The following is a 24174-nucleotide window of genomic DNA, read 5'->3' on the forward strand; positions in this document are numbered from 1 at the left end:
TGAATCGCTGAGAACCGTAACAGATATTGCTCAAACCCTAGAAAATTGAAAATCTACACTCAATTCAGAATACAAATTTTGAATATGGCTCCTCTAAGGCTCCAACTTATAAGTTTTCTCAGAGCATCATAATTCCTAAAAGGAAACCTATTAATTCAGTAGAAATTACCGGTTTTTAGTGTTGACTGTCTTTCAAATCTCCGTATCTCTCGATGAAATCATTAAAATCAGAGCTTCGATTTAAAAATAGTCCTCCTCCAGCGGCGGGCAGAGACGAAGCAACGACGACTTCCGGCAAATTCCTCTATCGCTCCTTCTCCCAGTCACCTTCCTCGACCACCTTCCCTCTGTGAATGAAGAAGAAGAAGAAGAAGAAGAAGATATCGAAGATCATCAGAGACATCTCTCGATGTACCGTATGCGAGTGAAGGAAGTGGAGAAGGAGTGAAGAAGGGGGAGTCCTCTATTTGTAACGTAGCCAAGCCTCCCTCAATGATTTGCGGTTTCAGACATCCATGTCAGCTTTCTACAGTGGCAATTCAATGCTGGGAGCCGTCGAGTCTTCCATTCAATGCACTTGCCAGCTGTACTCTAATTTTTACTACGACGTGTGACTTTGTGAGAGAATATGATAATTACATCTTATTGCGTTGAGTCAGCGATAAATGATTTAGGGAAAGTGGTATTTTAATAATTGGAGAAGGATCTTACCAAAAAAAAAAAAAAAATTGGAGAAGGTTTGGCACACCACCTGTGTTTAGTAAGTTAGAGGGGACGCTCACAAAAAAAAAAGTTAGAAGGGGATAGAGCCGTAAGAGCACTCACTTGACGGTTTGAATCATTTCGGGACATGCATTTGTGTTAGGATCTGTCTAAATGTTTTAGTTCATAGGATGTATTCTATTACCCCTGTTCTGTCATAGAAGACGTTAATCCACTAACGAGTGACATCAATGGGGGTACATAGCGAAATATAATATAAAAGCAGAGAATCATTTAAAAAAGGGAAAGAGAGAGAGAGACATGGTGTCTGCCTAGTATTTTCCCTTTAATAATTTAACAATATAATTAATTCATATTTAAAAGACCTATATGTCTCTTTCTCACATTTTTTACATTGAATTAATTTGAATTGTCTATTAATGTTCAGCATAATTAAGTGTTCATTACTATTAAGATAACCAAAAATATAAAAAGAAAGATGGAGAGGGTGGTTTTTTTCTTTCTTTGAAAAAAAAATAAACTTTATAAAACCAAGGAAAGAGAAAAGGAACTACCTCGTCTAATAGTTGAAGATTAATTTTTTTTCTCTTACCAAAGAAATAAAATTCAATCTTAACCCTTATAATTAAATTATGGATTAGTTAAACTCACCCCTTATCTTGGTTACGAATTGAGTTAAACACATAATTACAAACATAATGTCCAAATATTGTGTGTAAAAATCTCATGGCAAATCTCTATTTTCCTTCTACATTCCAAACGTCTATTATTGTGGCACTCAACTCCCTTGCTCGTTGCAATCCATGGTAGACGACTCTTATCTTGGACTTCTATGCACTCCCTATTAAACTAAAATTCATCACAACACCAATAAATAATTTACTATAAATAATAATTGATGCCCACCCAGCTTCATTAGTCCCTCACACATAGCTCCCATCATGTGTGACAATATAGCTTTGGGAATTAAGAAAGTTCATAGTAATTAGAAATGAAAGGGGTGGGTCCCGTGCATCAGGATGGTCCAACACTCATGCAAGATGTTAGATCCGTTGAGCGAATCCAAAAACTCGAGAAAAACGTGGTGGTGAGTCTGGTGACTGGTGAGTGGTGAGTGGTGATTCTTGTGCCACCACCACACCAACGATACACAATAAATGCTTACCAAGAAAGAAACGAATCAAACGATCGATGGACATATGAGAGAGAAACACAGATAGAGAGAGAAAGAGAAACGCAACATAACATTGACGTTCCATGACTTCCATGGATGTGTCCTTTATTTTACGTGTAATTTGAAGTCTCTTCCAAAATTCCATTTTCACTCCTTCCACATTGATTCATGCATTGAGGGAAAAAAGTCATTTTACCTAGGGTTGGCAAGTGGCAAGTGGCAAGTGGCAAGTGGCAAGTGGCATAAATGACGAAATCCTTTGCTTCTTTTTTATATTTGAACTGTCAACGTATCAATTATATTAATAAATAAAGAAATTGACTCCATAGTCTGAAAGCAATCATCCGCATTTTATCAAATAATAATAAATAAATAAATAATCCCCACTTGCTTTCGACATTCTTGGCTCATCAATCTATTCACACTATAGTATGTTTCACGTTGGGTCTACAGTTTTAACCCTAGATTAGGGTTGTCAATTGATTATATCCGGTCGGTTTCATTTGGGTTTATTTGTTTCCTATCAATTTAAGATTTAGGTAATTGGGTCTTGTAGGTCAAAGCATTGATATGTTTCTATTTAATTGGTAAGATGGATGTGTGATAATATTAGGAAAGATAAAGTAAAAAAATAAACATATTAGAATTGATTTGGGAATTTGATCATATTAACGATAAGCTCTGTGAATGCTGATTGAGGTGGTATGACCATATTCAAAGAAGGCCTAAGAAAGCTTAAGGACGCCCCTATAAGAAGGAATGATTTGATTCGTATTAAAAAAGCGAAAAAATGTAGGGGACGAACCTAAAATGACTATAGACGCAATAGTGAGGAATGACAATACATAGTCTCAGTCTTGTCCCAAGTATTACCTTAGATAGAGCTTATTGGAGGACAAGGTTTCATGTAGCTGAACTTATCTTGACTTGTTGGGTTGTGCTTCTTTCCTTTAATTCATCTCATCTTTCATCTTTTCATTTTTTTCCTTCCCCCAATTATTTGTGGACATTTTTTTTTTATATTTTACTTTTTTTTATTTATTTAAGGATCCATAGTCAACCCCATTAAGTTGGGTTAAGGGTGAGATTGTTGTTATTTTTTTTTTCCCCATAATTAGGCTCAAGGTAATTGGGTTATTTTGGTTATAATCACGATTTAAATGTGCTAATTGACTTATTAAGCTATAAAAAGTCTTTAAATATACCGTAAATGATCTTAAAACGAACTAAATAGGCTTAAATAGCTCAGTTGGACTATAAATGGTTTGTTACAATATCTACCTATATTATTAGTCGGTCAATGCTTGAGCCTGACACATTTAGTAATTGGCCAAGCTAGTGTTAGGCTTCAGGCGATTAGTTCACATCAGGCCTATCAGTACGAGCCAACTTTTGATACCCCTATTGTGGATGACCAAAGGAACAGGCAGTCTTGACTCCAAACATAGGAGGCGGCAGTTGAGGATGGAACAGTCTCACACATGGTCACATCAATAATGAGAGAGAGGATTGAAGTAAAACTTTCTACCTTCGCAAATTTACTTGGCGAAAGTTTTTCATCACATGAGGTGAAGAGAGAATCTCTTCATTGACTCTTAGAATAGTGAGTCTCCTCATTATCTTCTACTTATCTATACTCTTCTTTAGCTGAATCAGAGGATCAGAACCTACGGCTGAAGAGATTCTCTTTTCACCATTGATGAATAAAAATTTCAATCACAATAATACTTTGATTGGGGTCATAAAATAGTGGATGTCACTATTAATCTCCCTTTTTTGAATTGTAGGTTGGATGGACCAAGAGTGATATGAAGAAAGATGTAGCAAGTACTTCAATTTCACCAAAATGGAATTAATGATTGTTAAAGACATAAATGTATGCGGCATGATTGGCATTCCCTTCTCCAGAAATTTCTTACCAAACAAACTTTGGCCCGAATCAACTTTATTTAGGATGTATATGCATTACTAGAAGTTAAAGTTTGATAATGACTCTCCTGGCTCTTTAAAGGATGTTACTGCACATGGTCAAGGCATAATGGACGAATGGATTGTCCAAAACTGTTCTTGGTTTATTTGCCATTTTGGTTCTATTTGTTTAAATTGAAGAAAAAAAAATGTATTAATTTTCAAAAAATAAAAAATTTTGGGCATGCAATACACATGTTGAAAGATAATGATTTTCACTTCTAGTGGACCACAACCCTTCTTATTTGGTTGAAAGGACCCTAATCCTTCTTTTTTCTCCTCATACAACTCTCTATGTATTTCCTTACAACAACAAATTCAGTCTGATTCCTACTTAATGGGTCGGCTTCTCTCTATATGTTTCTTTACTTTTGAAAATTCATGAAGGAGACATAACTAAAAGTGCCTGAGAATAGGATAATCTACCGGTATATCAAGAAGATGTAACATGCATTCTTCAATGAAGATGATCATGACCATGTTGAAGCTATAAGTTCGGGGATCGATCCAGAGACCAAACTGAAGCATATGCCTTTCCAATTGGGGACTAATTAACCCTATTCATGGTACAAGTTATTAATCTATGATCCTTCTTAGAGGAGTGGAAACAAATGCACGTGAAGGAAGCTAATCAAGCAACGAAGTGCACTACTTTATCATTTACCAACACAAAGCAAGCTATCAAATAAAAAAGTAGTCCACTTCTAAGAATGTATACCAAACTGTTTGCTAGAAGATCAACATCAACCATGGGCATAAATTTGATGGGCTGTCTGCACTTAAAGCTAACTAAATCATCTCTTGATTGTCTTTTTAAATGCAAGTATAAAGTGTGACTTGAAGCCTTTCCCTATTTCTTTTGAAAGAAGGCTAATGATTATTATTGGCCTAATATTTAGGAAATTGAAAGAAATAGAAAGGCTTAATTTGGTCACAATCACACAGTTTTGAAGTTAAAAATTTTGTAGAGGCCATAGGGCCTGGTCTCCATTTATCTTTGATTTTTCAACCATACAGAGGGACCAGATGTGAAACAACTCAAACATGAGTCGAGTGAGATGAGGGTGTGACCATGACCTATTACCCTTTTTAAGATAAGGATGAAAAAGATGATAACATTGGATGAGGATAAAGATTGAATAGTATGTTTGGAAGATATAAAAAGAAAAGGAAAACATAATAACACAAAAGTCATGATGAAAATAATAATTAGTTATATTTTTTTATTTCTTTTCTTGCCTTCCAAACATAGTCTTACTGTTCATTTCCCGACGACCAAATTGTTCATTGACCATCCTAGCTTCAAGGGTCAAAGTTTTAAATTGAGGCCTAGACAAAATAATTTAAAAGTTTAGAGCTTCTTTATTTCATATAAAAAAAATTCTTTTCAAATATTCTGAGCTATTTTTAATACTTGATAACCAAACTATAGAATATACATTGACCTTTTGCTTCATTATTTTTATTTTCATATAGGTCCATAACTTTTCGAACAATATGAATTGAGGAATGAAAAATAATTACAAAAGATGTGTTCTACAAAAAAATTGTGATTCATTAAATAGCAATGAGTGAATTCTTTTAACTCCGCCCATGTCAAGAGTTTTATTAACATTACTCGAATATTGACCATATACATGTTTATGGAGCCTAAACTCTATGATCCTAGGGTCCCTGCTTAGTTGTCAAATTCATCCTAAATAGGTTTTTTCGTGGCAACATGGAGCATCAAAAAATCCAAAACCATGAGAGCTGCAGTGCACAATAGTGGTTGGAGAATCGGAGAACTATAAGCATAAGAAAGACATAAAAAATGATACATGGGTATGCAAAGGGTAATAATTGATTGGATTTGAGCTTGAAATTTGATAGGTAGCTAAATTAAGCAAATCATATACCCTCTAACGAATTATCAGAATAAACGCATCATTTGTCCATGTGACGCTAGGAAGGCGGACCTTGTCAAAAGAACTCCCATTACAATTATTATAATAAAAATCAATATTTCGCTTTATAATATACACAATAAAACATTGTACCTTGCACAAAAATATTCATTAAAAAAGTTAAATATGTTAACCTATTGATTAACAAAGCTAATAAAATATAGAAAGAGAAAAACTTAAAAAGTAATGAAATTTTGGTTTTTCTTTGTAGAAAATATTTTGAAGCATTCGTAATGATAAAAAATTCGGTCTGAAAATTCCAATATTTCTATTTCATTCCCTTCAACTGAAACTGAAATCTAAAACCTTGTAGGGCTGATCAACAATTTTGTACGGATTTATTTGATAGATGGTTTCTTTTTCAACCAAGCTCTAGGGGTGACCAACAGTTTGATTAATTGGGATCATCTATCAGGCTATATACCTGTTCATACCTATGTCATTGACTAGAATTGGAACTTTGAATGAGTCAAAAGGGCTGGAGATACACAGTGTGGAAGCTGTAAACTGATTATAAGACCAGCCCAACCCATCACACCCTTTCCCCCATAAAAAGAAGGTGGTGTTGGGATCCTTTATGTCATTCAACCTTATATCAATGTATCACCTTATATAAGGCTTTATATGGATTAGAAGGAGGATTCATGTGGTCAATTCCAACAGGTAGTTGTATTATGGAGGAATTTTAAATTGGTCACACGTAAAAAAATCATGACTCCAATTTGTCATATGATCCAACTTTTTTTTTTTGGATAATAAAAAAAAAGGGAAATTATCTAGTACCACCCCTAAATTTGAAAATAACTTGGAGTAACACCTAAAAATGAAAATAATGTCTACCGCACCCTTAATTTGTAACATTGTTAACTGAAAGTGAGAAATGTCCCTTTTACCCTTATACTTAAACTCTAAAAAAAACTCATTTTCTTCCAAACCATTATATGCTCTCTCTCACCAGGTACTCAGCCGCGACCTTAGCTGGGAGAGTATACCATTAGCAGCAGAAGGCCGCGGCTCATTTGAGTAGATCTGGCGACTCGGGTGAGGTGACTCCGGCATAGCAACAACTGAATTCGAAGGCTTGAACCCCTAACAGTAGATCTTCCCATAGCCTGTTGCTTGAGCTCCGGAGTGATTTTATCTCTCTCAAAATTGCAGTCTCTGCAAACCTGCAACTACTGAAACCCAATCTCACCTAAGCCAAGAGCTGGTGTAAAGTATGGTTGCTTGATGATATCATCTCCTACTTCTCTTTCTCCCTGTATCTCTCTTTTAACATATCTGGATTGCCCTTTTGAGATACTAGTGGTTTCTGTTGACTCTTGTTTCATTTGTTTGGTTTATGAACGACGATAAAGATGGGTTTTCTATTTTGTGGATTCATGAGAGAAATATTTCTTTCATCTCTGAATTTTCGAAGAGTGTAGAAGAGATTAGGGAATGCTACTGAGATGGGGAACGGTAAGCACAGGTGGAAGATCATCTTGTATTGGGCTTCATCGGCTGCGTTAAAATTAGAATGGAAGGAGACCCCCAAGGAATTCGTCTGTCCAATTTCTGGGTCTTTAATGGCAGATCTTGTAATTGTCGCGTCGGGTCATACTCTTGAGCGAATCTGTGTTCAGGTTTGTAAAGACTTGGGGTTTACTCCAGTACCTCCCGATGGCTCAAAATATGATTTCTTTACTGTCCCCGAAAGAGGAAGGGATCGTTGTCAAGCTCAAGAGCTTACAAGTGTTCGAGCAAGAGGAATCAATGATCTCATTGAGAAAGATCACCAGAACGAATGCCGATATGAGGGTTCCATACTCCATGATTGCTTTCAAAGCTAAAATCACTTCGGAGCTCCCCCTTGATTTTGTAAAATCGATAGCAGTGGGAAAGTATTTCAAGTCTTTGTGCTTTATTAATTGGGGACGAAGGTCAATATCGTAACTTAACATACCCATAAGGGTAGATTGGCCATATAAAGAAAAAATGCCTGATAACATCATCACTTAACGCCTTAAATCTAACGGAATGGATTTTTTAGATATAATCTTGAAAAAGTGAGGGGTATACTAAACATTATTTTCATTTTTAGGTATTATTTCAAGTTATTTTCAAATTTAGGGATGGTACTAGATAATTTCCCTAAAAAAATGTTGATCATGTTCTCAACAAGATCTTGCATGCCATGTTTGTATTGGAAATTTAAGTTGCATCAGACCTTAGTTACTTAGTAGAAACTTTCAAGGAAAAGAGCGAGTAGTTGAAGGTTTACTAGATACATCTTTTTTGCCTAAAAAAATATCAAAATGAACATCCAAGCATGTTTGTTCAGCAATAAATGAATAGAAAAAAAAAAAAAAAAAAAGAAGGTATACATTTATTTCAAATTTAAAATTGTCTTATGAATGGTGAAATATTTTTCCCCTTTCTCTCACAATTTTCCTTCCAAATTTTCAAGATTTTACAAAAATTTTTTTCTTGAGACTTGCTTCTCTTTCTTCTTACTTTTTTTTTTTTAAATTATTTATTTATTGATAGACAAACAAGGCCTTAAAAGAAATACATTTGAACATATGATATTGAATTACTTCAAAATATTTAGGAATGGTGCATATTTTGTGATAGTGAGAGAAAGATGATACTATGTTATTGGTTTTTAGTAAAAACGAGGAAGGCATAGTTGATCTATTTATTCAAGTAAGCAATCCATTTTGCAACTACAAGCAAAAGTTGTTGACGATCAAATGTCAGGCTGATGTGTAATTGCAAGCGACTTCTATCGATGAGAAATTGAGAATTGTGATGACTTGTCCAGTTTTCCCTTCTGTGATGGTCTACTTGAATTAAAGAATTAAGGAAGAAAGCTAGCAAATAATCAAGAAAAATGTGACATTAAATTCAATATGATTAGTCTTCCTCCTTGCTCTTTTATGGACAAAGTTTTTTTCTCTCATGGAGAAGGATTCATCCAAAATCCTAAGGTCAATATTATTATTCTCTTGCTTAGTTGAAGATCTAAAATACCCTCCCTTGCTTTCATCCCATCATAATGATGGGATCCAGTGATGAAAATGTATTCTTTGCTGTGGGTGGAGGGAAATCATCTCCTTAACGATTCATTAATTTCTCTCACTTTATTAATAATGAGTCTTGTGGGTGAAAGAACAAAGGTGACACAATAGCTAGACAAGGATGATATGGAATGCAACACCATTTGCAAGGTACTATTGCATTTTTATTTCTGTCCTTCACACGTTTGAACGTGGAAATTGAAAGCAGAAGCCATCTCCAGTTTGATCTACTAATTGATAACAAATTTAAGGTAAAATTTACAATGAAAATCTATTGGATTGTTCTCTCACAATACATTAGGAAATTTCCACTTTTCATTGGATTGCAAACTCCACAAAAACTTAAATTTTATCAAAAGGAAAATCTACTTTTTGTAAGAGACAAATTTTTCTATACATTTGTTTACAAAATACAATCAACACTTCATCAAATAGATTCATGAGAATTGAGTATTTCTACCCAATGGCTGAAATTTGACCATGTTTCACATCAGGCAGTTTATGAAATCTTTCATTCTTCTTCATATAAAAAAAAAAAAAAAAGTTTTACTCATCAATGGTGGTATTTTGTTCTTTGACCACTAAAGCTAGACAGGAGGTCCTCTTTATGAATGAAGTAGGCTTCATTCATAACTCAACTTAATTGGACTTCACCACAACCACAAAGATGTTTGAAATGAATACTCATTGAAATACAAGGACAAAAACCAATAAATTTTGATAAATTTGATTGAAATGTTGATAGCTAATTTAAGATGTGGTTTTTCTTGGATGTTGACATTAATTTTCCCAACAACTCAAATGAAAATGTTAGCTTCCAAACTTTAAAAACTAAATCGAATTGGCCAGTCATGTCAAGTTCATCTATAACCGGCACATTAATGTTTCCCCCTTTTGTTAAATTTAATTGATCATGAAGTTTGACTACTAAGCATAAAATTGAAACTAGACATCTACATAGTTTACAATCAATTTGTGACAAAATAAAACTCTAAATTATATATTTGAAGGTAGAAGATTCTTACTGTGGACACCCTTACGAAGGATAAGTGGGTGCATGGAGCACCTATTATTTGTTTTGTGGAAGGGTGATTCTGCTACTACGACCGTAAAATTGGCCAAGTGTAAAACTACAACCCTAAATCCATTCATATACTTCCCAGTGTATGCCCATGCATTCTTTGGTACACCCTTTTGGTAGTTAATAATTTAATTTGTCATGTGATTAATTCCTTTTTGAGGAGAAACTTAACATGTGAATACATAAATAAAGGATCTATCGATCCACAAAATTTCAGTCCTACTCGACCTATTATATGTTAGAAAGTAGGTGTCCTTGCACATATTTATTTGTAGGTGTGTCCATAAAGAAAACTTTGCTATTATTAGAAAGTCCTTAATTATTCAAAAATATATAGAAGGCTAATCTAGAGAATACAACAGAAAATATCAATGCATGTGGGGTATATAGTTGAATTTGATAGATTCAAATTTTTGAAAAAAAGAAATGTCTCTTCGCATGGCCCTTATGACTAGTGTGTGAAATTACTGCTTCACCCCAATGAAATAAAAAACTTTATTTATCTTGATGCCCCTATATGTTCTATTATTGGCTGTCACATTAGTACAAGAGCCACGCAATCAGGCTACAATCTCTTGACCTTATTTATTTTTAGTAAAATATTGCCTTTATCTATCATACTATTGGTTGTGTGAATCAATATATGAGTACATAATCTTCTATTATAACCCTATTACATTGTTATTCTTACGAAAAAAGATAACTATGGGCTTGCGTGTATCTACGCCTACTAACAGTACATTGATTCGAATCGAGTGGTTTCGAAAGGCGGAGAGCAGCCTATTGAAACTCTACGCGCGCAGACAAGGTAGATAGTAAGTCGCCGCCAGACACGGGCAATAAAAAGCGTGCAACGTATACAGCTAAAGATTAGTAGGTCTTATCATCTATCATGTCTGAAGGCTTTTTCGAAAATCTCAACAAATGATAGGGGTCTTTAGGTCCTTACATCAATAAACAAATCCCATAATTTGCCTTTATTTTATCAATTTTCATTATCATTATTTTCGGGTTAGAGAGAGAGAGAGAGAGAGAGAGAGAGAGAGGGAGAGTTAGATAGATAGACAGGAAGAGAGGAGACGTCTAATCGAGTGGCGAAGGCCGAAGGGTTGGGTTAGAGAGAGAGAGAGAGTTGAAGCTTCTTTCTGTGGTGGTGGTCGCCAACAGGGTTTGAGAGGAAGAAGATAAACAGAGACCAGTTGTGTTAGTTGAAGAAGCTCACAGCTTGAAGAAGAAGAAGAAGAAGAACTTCGACAACCTTTGTGGCTCTTTCTCCTTGTATACCATGTTTCTATAACCTCTTTCCTTGATCGATGAATCGTTTCGAATCGGTCATACCTACAATCGAGCTTCGGAAAGGTACTTGGAAGCTTGTCTGTTCTTCAGATCTTCAAATCTTCAAATCTTCAAATCTTTGCTTGTATCTTTTTTCCTTACTATTTTATCTGTTTTAATTTCTTTTTATTCCTTTCCTTTTTATTTCCCGGTACTTCCGCTTGGAGATCCTTCTGGATTCATTGTTTGGAGATCAAAAACATGTAGCTTTTTCATGTATTTATCTTCTGGTTATTGATATCTGCTGTTTGTTGGCGCAGTCAAACTGATTTTTGTGGATTGAGTGTTTTTTTCTTCTGATGTTTGAACTTCATCGTAGAGTTTTCATTTGTACTCGGTATGGATTTGCGTGGGTTGCTTTCTGTTGCTTGTCTGTTAATGACCAGTTGGTGGAATTGTATGCTGTGACGCCGATTTGTTGCTTTGTTGAGCTTAGGGTTTCAATATTTTATGCGTCTAAGAATTACGCTCTCATGCACTTTATGCTTCCCCCCCCCCCTCTCCCTTCTGTATTGTCGTTCTTCTCGGCTTTAAGATATATGAATTACCAAGGTTTCGATATAAACACTAGAAATAATTTAGTTACTAAGTGTTAGTATTTCTTACTTTGTTTTATGTTAATTATATATATGAATTAACAAGGATTTGATATCGTGCACATGATATATTCTCAAAATGAAACTTCAGAATCTTTTCTGGTTCGAATTATTTTCTTTAATTCAATTTATTTTGCAGGATTTGGGTGATTATTTCTGCTATCTTCTGCTTCTTTGTACACTTTTACATGTACAAAGATCTATTTGTTCAATTTCAAATAATGATGAGCTTGTCCAGAAAAGTTATCTCAACAAACGACATGAAGCCGAATGCGTCGGGTATGACAACGACTTTGAATCCAAATGCAGCGGAGTTCATCCCTTCTGCCTTTAGATCTTCATCTGGAAGCCTCAGCTCTGCACATGTGACAGCAAGGCTTAATGCCTCTGGAACATCTGGGAAAGCAGTTTTAGATCGTTCAGAGTCCACTGTTTCTAATAACTCCGACGAGGAGGCCCACCAGTACTGGCGCTGCCAGCTCCCTGATGACATCACTCCAGACTTCAAGTTCATGGGAGAGGATGAGTCGCAAGGACCTGAAAGTCTCTCTCTTGCAAGTTTGTCCATTGACGATCAGAGTGATAGCTCAAGGTTCTCTGTATCAACAGGCAGTGGTCAGATACTAAGCAAGCAACAAGTATTATCTCCTCATGGTAATAAACTAAAACGATGATTGAAAAGATAAGATATTCCATTTCGTCATTTAGGGAATATCAGTCTTCAGCGGCTTTTCTGAATTTTCCAACAGGGTTCATGAACGGTAATCAGCACATTGGCAGTAAAGGAAGGGATGGGTTTACTTACAATGTCAACCCTATCGCTGAATTCCCAAACGATACTTTGAATGAGAATGGGGTTTTGGAGGATATTAACATCAATCCTGTGGAATTCTTGGCTTCTCAATTCCCTGGTTTTGCTGCTGAAAGCCTTGCAGAGGTCTACTATGCCAATGGGTGTGACTTGAACTTGACAATTGAGATGCTGACTCAACTTGAGGTATACTGCGTTCTTAACTAACCTACCTTTGACCAAGGGAGGAAGGCTTCTTGCTTTCAATTTTTGAGTGTATATGTAGATTTAGATATTTGAAGAACTGTGAAGGGTATGGTAGGTAACATACCGTTCCAGATCCTCCACTGAAAATGTTTGTTTTGGGAGCGTAGTCATTGGAATCCATCATTTTATGAGACAAGCATCATTTCATCGGAATCCACCCCTTGAAAGTCGAAACCACCCCCCCCCAAAAAAAAAAACAATGTTTATTGAAAAAGAAAAAAGCAGACCTAAAACTTGTATGCACAAAATGTGATGCAAAATCGAGGCTGAACCGAGTTGACTCTTCTGGCAATCTCGACTAGAACGAACCGGGTCCGGTTGGATTTTTTGGATTCAGTAGGATTTTTTAGGATTATATATTATTTTGGGGAAATCTATGTAATCTTTTTTATTTTGATAGATATTAGGCTAGGTAGGAATTTCCAATTTGAGTTTTAATTTGTTTCTAATTTTATTAGTTTAGATTTTAGGAAGTGATTAGGAGATTCTTTTCCCTTTTCAGTTAGATTCCTAATTTATTTCAACTTCATAGTAGGAAAATAGGGTTTTATTGAGTCTTTAAATAGTGATATTCTTGTAATTGATTGACATGTTTTTGAGAATGAAGTTTTAGCGGAGTTGTTTATGGTGCCGGGTAGGTACGATACCGGCCAGGTTGTGTGAGCTCCTTCCGGCCCCCTGTGATTTCTTTTGCTCTCTCTCCTTCTCTTCTTCCCCGTTGCTGTTTCTGTTTCCTTACCCTATTCTGCAACTGTCGTACTTCAGTCCTAAGGAATTGTATGAACTCTCAAGTGGAAGATTGGTTTTAGATGACACTTTTAGGGGATTATCCCTCTAGGGCGACCCAAACCCTGGAGTATTGGTCTCCAAATCCTCCTCTCAGGTGTGGTTTCCTACCTGGAACCAGTTCTGGTTTTGGTTCTACTTTCAGTTAGAATTCGGTCATCAGATCCTCTCTCTTTCCTTACTGTTTTGGGTGATCCTTGGCTGCATTCAAGAGGCCTCTGACTTGGGAACCATGCCCTAAAATATGAGATCCAACAGAGCTCCAGGGAAGAAGTTCTCTTCTTTGATGCCGCAACTGGTTTCCACCCCTGGTTTGTGCTTAGAGGTAGGAGAGGATAACCCTCAACTCACAATTCACTTCGCTTTTAATTTTGATTGCTCACCTTCCATACTACCCCTAGGCCCTAATTCTCTCATTGTCTAATACTTACCCATACCTTATAATTGCTTCCAAGGACCAAAACTACCCCCAGCTCCTAGTCAATAATTAATAAACCCTTCCATATCCCCTTCCCTTTAACTTATCTAATAACCATTGAGAGTTCTGGTATATTACAAGATGCCATTGGTTATGATATTTGTGCTACTTGCTAATTAAATGGGCCCTAAGAGATCGGATTCCGGTTTGGAACCCAGATCTGCATCAAAATGTGCGTATTGTTACTGAAATATGTGTTTCCTCCGCATTTTGAACTCATATTTTGTTTAGGGTCATTAAGAATGTAACTTGGTTCTTTAAGTTTATCAAATTGCAGTTGACATCTCGTTTTCATTCCTTTTCTTTGCTCTCCTATCACTTTGTGTGAAAGATGTCACAAGACTTAATTCCACCCTCCACTGGGATCCAAAAATATGTAGAGAAGGCAATTTTGTAGTACGTTCAATGTTGAGCCGTGTCTTTATGATAAATTCTAGAATATGTTCCAATTCACGGTGTTCATTATGGTGGAGTACCCCCTGATTTGCACCTCTTTAGTAAGGAAGGGATCCACTTTGATGTAAGGTTGGTTCACACTAGGCAAACAATCCCAATAATAACAATTCTAAACCAATAATCAGATCTGGTTCCTAGATCTTAGGGCCAAACTGAACTTCATAGAGAGGATTAGGGCTGAAATTGAAGCCCCAAAATAAAAGGGCTTGGCAACTTGATGTAGATATGCACCCGTGGACCAATCCATACCCATTTAGGTATCCAGACAATGATGAATCGGATTCAGTTTGAGTCTTTGGCTGGTAGGATCTTTTAAGATTTTATTTCTATTTTATTTAAAGTCTTTTATTTCCAAAGTGGTAAGATAAGTAAGAGTAGAGTCGATTTGGGATATTTTCCTTTTTTGAACTTATTTCCTCCTAGCACTTGTTTCCCTTTTAGGGTCTAAGTAGGAGTTATTTTTTTTTTTTCTGTAAATACTTGTAACCATCGATTGAAAAGACAGATTGAAGAATAGAAGAATGAGTTGAATTGAGTGTTTGAGTGCTTGCGGGCAGTGTGTGCGATTCTCTTCGCCCCTTCTTTGTACGATTCCTCCCTCTCCCCTATAACTTTGAGCATCTCAGGGATTTCTTCCCTTCCCCTACTGGCCCTCCATCAACTTGGTATTTGATGCAGATACGCACCCGTGGACCGATCCATACCCATTTGGGTATCTAGACAGAGATGAACCGGATCCAGTTTGGGTCGTTGGCTAGTAGGATCTTCAAGGATTTTATTTCTATTTTATTTAAAGTCTTTTATTTCCATAGTGGTAAGATACGTAGGAGTAAAGTTGGTTTGCGATGTTTTCCTCTTTTATTTTTTAACTTATTTCCTTTTTAGAGTCTAAGTAGGAGTTGATTTTTTCCTTTAAGTTCTTGTAGCCACCGATTGAAAAGACAGATTGAAGAATAAAAGAATGAGTTGAATTGAGTGTGTGAGTGCCTGCGGGCAGTGCATGTGATTCTCTTCCCCCCTTCTTTGTGCGATTCGTCCCTCTTTTCTCCTCTCCTCTCCCCAGCAACTCTGAGCATCTTAGTGATTTTGTCCTTTCCCCTACAGGTCCTCTGTCAACTTGGTATTAGAGCCGAAGGATCCCATCCTTCCTCTCCACCAGTCTCTCCTTCCCTATGTTCCCTTTCTTTCCCTTGGCATGCCCAGTTTTGCTAGAACTTAGAACCAACTAAAAAAAATACTAAAGCCCTTCATTGAACCTCTCCAACGGCAACCCTCGTACTCTTCCGTCTACCACAGAAATTCACCATCGACCCCCTCCCTTTTAGGGTTTGTGAAAAAAAAGTTCTCTTACCCATCGTTCCCAATCAAAACGCCAACCCCAGCCTTGACCCCTTTGAGCAACCCCTCCCCTTCTCCTAGGGTGTCTCCAGCAGCCAAAAAAAAAGAGAAAAAGAAGTGACGAGAAGAAACAGAGCAGAGAAAGAGATAGAACCAGAAAAAAAGAAAAGAAAAAAAGAGATTCACACTAACCCCTCCTAGGGTTTTCGATTGCAGCCAAGCAAAAAAAGAAGCAGAGAGAAGTAGAAGAAGAGAAAAGAAAAAAGAAGAAGAAGAAGAAGATTCATACCTGTTCGAGACTCGAGACTCGAGACTCGAGACTCGAGACTCGAGACCCTCATTATGAGTCGCTTCCGGCTTCGAACAAACCCTTCGACGTCGCTGATTCCCTGTTTTGATTCGATGTGGAGGATCTCTCCTTCTTCTTCACATCGCAGCTCTCTTAGATACTTTTGAACACTGCTGTTACTTTCCTATTGTAGTAGTCGACTCCCTAACGTGTTATATCCAAAGGCTGAAGAAGTTTGGCCTTCTGCCCCCCTTTTCCCACGATAAGTCACACCCATCCTTCTATTTTTTTTTTTTTTTCTTCTATTTCCTAGCATACCCCCACCTAGTTAAATTTAATTAATGCCCTATACCCCATCTTCATAATTACCATTCCACCTCATTCTTATTACCCTTTGCCTTTACCTTTTTGTCATTCCAAATTTGCCTCTTCCCTCTTTAGATTACCATTGTGCTCCATTTTAGTGTTCTCTTACCATAGTGGGTACATAGTGATTCTGAATAGCAAACCTAGCCAATGGATCTCGAGCTTTTATTGGAAATCCTTCAACAAATGCAACTGGTACGAGAGAAGCTTGAGGAGACTCAACAACATTGCCGGGAGATCCAACGTCAATGCAGGGACCTCAAGGACCAAGCATTGATCACATCTGATTGTATGCACTCTATCTTCAATTGCTTGATCTCAAACATTGAGCAACCAGTGGACGAGCAAGAAGATGAGCCACCAATGATGGAAGACAAGATAGAGCCCTAGGAAGTTGAAAATATACTTGTGGAAGAATTTAAATCGGTTGATCTCTTCTGTGACCCGATCAATTTTATTTTTCCAAGTCATTACTTCACCAATGAACTTCCTGTTATGGATTTCATAGCATTCGATCATGGTTTCGATGGTGACTTCATAAATGTAAGGATGGATGCCGATCGGTTGGTGTTGATTCTTTTGTTCTACAAAACTAGTGGATGAGTTTTTCTCGACACGGGGAATTGATGTAGATACGCACCCATGGACCGATCCATACCCATCTGAGTAACCAGACAGAGATGACGGGATCCAATTTGGATCTTTGGCTAGTAGGATCTTTTAGGATTTTATTTCTATTTTATTTAAAGTCTTTTATTTCCAAAGTGGTAACTGGTAAGATATGTAGGAGTAGAGTTGGTTTAGGATGTTTTGCTTTTTTGAACTTATTTCCTACTAGCACTCGTTTCCTTTTTAGAGTCTTAGTAGGAGTTGATTTTTTTTCTTTGAATACTTGTAACCACCGATTGAAAGGACAGATTGACGAATAGAAGAATGAGTTGAATTGAGTGTTTGAGTGCCTACGCCCCCCACCTTTCTGTGTGATTCCTCCATCTCCCTTACAACTCTGAGCATCTCAGGGATTTCTTCCCTCCTCCCATGGGCCCTCCATCAGAACTTCACACCTGGTCGATTGTAGGCCTGGAATAGGTCAGAATAATCCACCAAGTATAGGCTTGCAGATGGGCTGAAAGCAGGCAGCAACACAACAACCAGAAGTACAGCCAGCAAAGTAGTGTTTGAGTGGTGCGAAGAGGAGAAAACCTGAAGCAGCGACACCTGGCCTCCAAAGGTCCTAATCTTCTGGTCAAGTGCTCCTCTTAAAGGGTAGAACAAACCCCCCAAAGGGCTTGAAGAATGGACCTCTGATCTGTGATATCTGAGAATCAATCCAAGCTCCTAAACCTTGACAATCTCCAATCGATTTCTGTCCTTGAGGCTGAATGGATCTCTGATTTGTAATTGTACTTCGGGCCCTCCAAGAGTCCTCATTCATCACTCAAGTCACTCTCTCACAGTAGGAATCAAAGGAGAAACAAAGAAAAGAAAAGGGAATCGATGGGGGTTGAGAAGGGGGGAAGAGGAGTTAGGTTTTGGGCATCCCACCCCTCAAGTTAGGCATCTCACCTCTCAAATAAAAGCTCTCTCAGCCATGAGGTAACACTCAAATTCCATTAATCAAGCTTGTCTTCCTGTTTCAATCAGTGGAGCCTCTTCTAATTTGACTTCTAACTTGCTAACCGATAAAGAACAAATTAGAAACTAATGACTTCCACTCATAAAAGGAAACTAAGCTAAGTTACCAAAATAGAAACTAACTTGACAAACAAAATAGGAAACTAATCTTAGGCTGCTGGAATCCTCTCTTGAAGCTTCTTTCTTCAACATTAAGGGACAGTTGCAGGGTCTTCTAGAAACTCCTTTCGAGGACTACCCGTAATAATGAACTTGCAGGGTCTCTCTCTCTCTCTCTCTCTCTCTTGCTATGTTTGGATGATTCATCTCCTTTAGATTACATTTATAGACTTAAAAGCCCTTATTATTATTATCACTATTATTTTTTATTATTCTGATGATTATTATCATATTTTTTTTGTTTATTTTCTTTATCATCATCATCATTATTATTATAATTATTATCATCATTATCATTATCATTATTATCATTATTATTACTATTATCATAAATTAGAGAGAATCTATTTTTAAAATTGAACTACCAAATGGATTTCTTATTCTTGAAATATTTTCAATTGATGCAACCAAACAATTTCAATTTCCTGACCAAAAAACTAATTGCTGACTTATCTTAAGAAATCAATTTGAAACTGAAATAGAAATCCAACCTAAGAGAGCCTAAGTTGTAACTGATAAGATTTGGTAGACATATTTGGGAACTCCTTGCCGGCCTCCTGAAAGGAAGTCCATGTTTTGGTGATATGGCTTCTGAGTAAACAACATTATGAAAATGTGAAGGGTGTTTCTTGATTGTGAGATTTTGTTTTCCCAACAGTAAGTTCCAGAAACTTTCTGGTCTCTAATGCTCTTTTAGGATAAATAATGAAGGCATTAAATGTGATGAAAATTTTATGTTACACTTTCTGACTCATGCATTGGGTAAGCCCTTTTTTTTTTTTATTGGTTACTTTGTGGGTTAAATAAAGTTGATTTCAGTTTTTCTGAAGGAGAACAATTATATGTACCTTCTATTGCAAATGTTGCCAGATATCATTGGCAAGATGGATGATCTTTAGATGTGGGTGATGAAAGTGCTTTTGTTTGCAAATTGCAGCTTCAAGTTGATGGTGGTTTTAATCAGAACCTGAACTCAAAAACCCCGTCTTCCCCAAACCTGAGTGCACTAGATTTTCCTGCACTTACTGCTCCTGATGATCAAAATGGTTTGTCAAATTATGTGGGTGATGATATCCAGCAAGCTCCCAATCCATACCGGTCTTCTGACAAGGACGCTATTCTTTTCTTCAAGTCCAGCTCCTCAACCCCCTCCAGAGGTGGTATAGATTTTGCTTCAACTGTCAGAAAATTGGCATCTCAGGATTCTGGTCAATGGAAGTATGAGAGAAACGGTTCTTCAGATACCACTGTTGGCTCAAGCAGAAGTTCCCATAACTTAGTTAGCTCTTATAGTGGTGGTCATGTGAGGCCCATTCATAGTGACCGATTGGAAAGTCATGCTTCAGCTCGGGGAGCTCCTTGGCTTGAGACTGGAGATGTAGTGGGTAATGTTCCTAAGTTGACAATTTTTAAACATGTTTCAGTATGGCACTATACTTTTGGAATTGGGTTTTTGCCTTTATAATTGCTTTAACTATGTTGAGATGGCAGCAAATATGTACTCAGAACTTAGGGGAGAAGCTCGTGATCATGCACGACTTCGCAATGCTTACTTTGACCAGGTAACATACCCTGGAAGTAGTAATCCATGTGTTTAAGCCCTTTTTCTCTGCATTTTCTATCTATTCTTTTGAATTGGATAATAATGAGTCTATCCCATGTATATTGGCATATTGGATAGATGCAAGTCAAATCCTGCAGTTGAGGAGAATCTGAGATGTGCCCATACAATCGTATGAAATTCAAGACTCCAAGGGAGTCAAGGCCACTCCCTGCTGATCCTAATAAGCCATATTTTGATTTCTGGTTTGTCCATTCAGATATTTTGTAAATGATGAGAATTTTTTTCTTATTCCATGGTGACATGTTTTTAGAGTAATTTAGTTCATGCTAATGCTTTAGTGCTCCACACCAAAAGACTTGGAATGACTGCAAATTAAAATAAACAAGCTTTGACAAAGATATACCCCACGGTGTGATGGTTTCGGTTCAATCATCAATAGGGCGAGAGATTTTGCCCATAGAATTAGAGCTGGGTGAATGAAGCTGAGAGGTAATTTTTTTGTGTTCACATGATCAACACGTTGCTTTATAAGTAAGTTTCACCTTTATTAGATTTTACTGGGACCAGCCATGCTGGGATGACGAAGTTGGTATGGTATCAGTTGTATGACTAGCTGATGGAATCAGGAATATATTCATCCGAGGGAACTCAAAAGTAGCACCCGTTGAAAATTCTGTTGAGCTGGGTTGGACAGTGGTTATGTCCAAAGAACACGAGCAGATGGGCTGATTAGGAGTGGCATATCATATGGCACAAAAGGGGAGAGGGAGGGAGGGAGGGAGAGAGAGAGAACTAAGCTCGTGTTTTTTCTATCAAGGGCATATTAAGCACAAAATTATTCTTTCCGAGTTTTTTGCTTTATTTCTCAATTTATTTTGGGAATTGACTGTCAAAATCAAATTACCACCCCCCCCCCCCCCCAAAAAAAAAAAAAAAAAAAAAGGAAACTGTCTGTGCCACTGAATTTATTCCTTATACTGAATTGCTAGTACAGCACAAACTATCTCAGTAAACTATAAACTACCCCTAAGCCTAATTCATGAAGACAATTACATAACTTAAGTGCACACACACAGAAACAGTTTCAAATTCAGTCTGCTTATTTGTATGTTATGAGGCTAAAAGGTTGAAAAGCTAGTTTACCATACCCTCTTGAAGGAAGAATTTCCTTCAGTTTAATCTTTTCTTTATGTGGTGCTTATTGAGTTTGAGACCTCTTGCCCTTGTTGGATTCTGATCCCTGCATCTATTTATTAAAGTTGGTCAAAAGGGGAAAAATGAAGAAGAATCTTAGAGAACTGAAGAGTGAAAAAGTAACATCAAGCTAGGACCACATTGAAGCATTCTGTGAAAGTAGTAGCCTTTTCAGCTCAACTTTAAAGCATGAGATGCACTGCTCTGTCTAGGAAATCAATTTTTTAGTGCATGTTCATGAATGTTCAGCTTTAATGTTTTCTACAATTTCACAATGAGTTGGTTTACTGTGCCTTCTGAAAGTGAAGTTGCTTGTAAAACAAGGGAAGATTATCCTGGTGGGCATTTTATTTGAATGAGAAATCCTCCCTAGCAATGTGCTTCATTTCTTATATCATTTCCACCATGCTACAAGTTCTAGTAGGGGTTATTACTAGTCATGAAGCTCAGGGATTTGCCTGATAAGAAAATTTTGATCACCTTCCTCTTCTAACCTTGCTCCACCCTCACCCCTTAGAAGGAAAAAGTTTTTGGTAGTTTGAAATAGATAGATTTACAGGAATTTTACTGTTGATTGTGGCCAACTTTTCTTTTTTAGGCAAACTGAGTGGTTAGGAAACATCTGGACTGTCATATGTGCAATGAATTCTGTTATGTTTAATGCCAATTTCAATTGGGAAAGGGGGCCTTTACTTTGTATTCTTTGTTTGAATTGGTTACATGTTTGTAATCAGTCTTATTAGTAGAATTGGAGGTATTTTAAAGTTTTAAGTTGATCAAGCAAGCTATTTGGTAATTCCTAATTGAGGTTAATTAAAAACAGGCACAACAGGCATATAATAATGGCAACAAGGCTCTAGCAAAAGAATTAAGTGTGAAAGGACAGGTGCACAACATGCATATGAAGGCAGCTCATATAAAAGCTCAAGAATCCATTTATCGACATAGGTAAGTTTGATCCTGGCTGCAATTCTTGCATTAGTCTGGTGCCTTACAATTTAATTTGCATGAGTGCATGATTTCGATGATTCCTAGGGGTGCATTGTATGTTAATTAAATTGGTTAGAAGCACACTGATGATTGATTGTTGTTGTTGTTTATGTTTGCAATTTTCATATAAATGTGCCCCATCCTCGTCTTAACCGACTTTTATATCATGATAATAATTACAATGAAAGGGTTATAGGACAATATTTGTCATGTAACATGTGGGTGTGGGCTGTAGACTAATTATTATTGATTATTTCCCTTTGACCATATTTATATCCAAACATGCCAAGCTGCAATTTTACGAGATATGATATTGTCGGCTCCTAGACAGAGGTAGAGAGGCTAGGTTTTCTGTAAATCAGTGTGGAGTTTTTTCTTTGTTTTTAAGCTGAAATGTTTTACATAAATCACTGACTTTTTTTCGTTTTGATTATGGTACTTCGGACGCAGGTTTTTTTTTTGGTGGGGGTGGGGTGGAACATTCATATATTGGGCAGTTAAATGTTGGAAGTAGTTGTCATTCATTATGTGCACCCAATCTTGTGTTCTTGGAAATCTAGCACTCTGGAGTGCCTGCTGTCTTCATTAACCCAACAAGGTTATATAGGTTGCGGCACCACCTCTTGCCTTGTCATGACTGATGTCAATGCATAGCTGTTGCATGTTGGATGGACCAACATAAGCAAAGCTGACACATAGGTTTGTTGGATGCATGATGTGTGGTTAATGCACACACGTACCATTGCAACTTGAGGCGATTACTGATGGTATGATGGACACACAACCATGTGTTTGTTACCACACTGTTGAGTACTTCTGTCTTGTAGAATGATGAGAGTTACCTTCATCCTTGACTGCTCCTTTGCATGGCTTAGTCCAATAGGGTGGGAATCCAGGGATTTTCCTGATACTCAATGCATGGTTATTTGTCTGTGTAGGAATGATACTCAATGCATGGTTATTTGTCTGTGTAGGAATGATGACCGTTGGTGCAAGGTTTATATATGCTTGATGCATGGTGCAAATTAATCTGTATCGCACATCACCAATTTTTTTTGCTTGGGCCTTTTTAATAGTGTCTTGATGCTTTCTGATGCAGGAATCCAGTTGCCCGAGAGTTCCATGGCAGTGTCAGAGGACAACAACGGATGATAGACTTGCATGGGCTGCATGTGAACGAGGCCATTCATGTGCTGAAGAACGAGTTAAGCATCTTGAGGAGTTTAGCCAGGTCTGCAGCGCAACGGCTGCAGGTCTATATCTGTGTTGGTACTGGCCACCACACCAAGGGTTCCCGTACTCCAGCAAGACTGCCTATTGCTGTGGAGCAATACCTGCTAGAAGAGGAGGGCTTGAACTACACAGAGAATCAGCCAGGGCTTCTGGAAGTTGTGATATATTGATTTTAGAGACATGACATTGTAAGTTTATAGGAGTTTTTGACGCAATCAGACCCCGTGAACCGTTGTCTTAGTTCATAATCTTCATTCTTGTATGTGCATATGGAGGAACTGGAAGGGATAGGAGAACAGAGGCCTAAGATGGGAAACAAAGAAAAGGAAGAAAAAAAAAGAGACGAGGAAAAAAGAAAGAAAGAGAAAAGAACGATGTGGGTAGTTCAGAAAAGAAAAAAAGAGGACATGTGTCATTAATTGGGTGACTCCAGTTAGCTTTTGTTTCTCAACTCTGTTTATTTCTTGTAACTATATGTTTTAAATTGTCCTTGTTAAATTCCTTTTCCCCCTGACACTGTAACATACATGTGATATATATGACACCCAATCGATTCAATGGCATATGGCATATGGCTTGCTGGGCGCCTGGGCCTCGAGGTTAAGGGGAAATCCAAAATTAATAGGAAAATATGTTGGTCAACTATTTTCGCTGCGTGGTGAATTGGGTTTTGTGTTTTAAACCACCTACACTAGCCCCTTTGGAAATTTCATGGTGGCGAAGGGCATAGTGAAGGAATATATG

The 24174-nt window shown here is 37.2% G+C and overlaps 1 protein-coding gene across 3 annotated transcripts; it reads left to right on the forward strand.

Annotated features, from left to right (window-relative positions):
- The first annotated feature begins 10976 nt into the window (after positions 1 to 10976).
- LOC122084554 (polyadenylate-binding protein-interacting protein 7-like) lies at positions 10977 to 23993 on the forward strand. 3 transcript variants are annotated; one of them, XM_042652870.1, is made up of 7 exons: positions 10977 to 11313; positions 12025 to 12539; positions 12632 to 12882; positions 19387 to 19834; positions 19941 to 20011; positions 22031 to 22155; positions 23297 to 23993. In XM_042652870.1, the coding sequence occupies exons 2-7, from the start codon at positions 12074 to 12076 to the stop codon at positions 23598 to 23600; spliced, it is 1665 nt and encodes a 554-aa protein (XP_042508804.1). In that variant the 5' UTR covers positions 10977 to 11313; positions 12025 to 12073; the 3' UTR covers positions 23601 to 23993. The 3 variants fall into 3 exon arrangements, with proteins under 3 accessions (XP_042508804.1, XP_042508806.1, XP_042508805.1); XM_042652872.1 differs by having other exon boundaries at positions 12124 to 12539; XM_042652871.1 differs by having other exon boundaries at positions 10978 to 11313; positions 12635 to 12882.
- Positions 23994 to 24174: the final 181 nt, after the last annotated feature.

This window comes from Macadamia integrifolia, chromosome 7 (assembly GCF_013358625.1).
Source record: "Macadamia integrifolia cultivar HAES 741 chromosome 7, SCU_Mint_v3, whole genome shotgun sequence".
Classification (NCBI taxonomy): domain Eukaryota; kingdom Viridiplantae; phylum Streptophyta; class Magnoliopsida; order Proteales; family Proteaceae; genus Macadamia; species Macadamia integrifolia.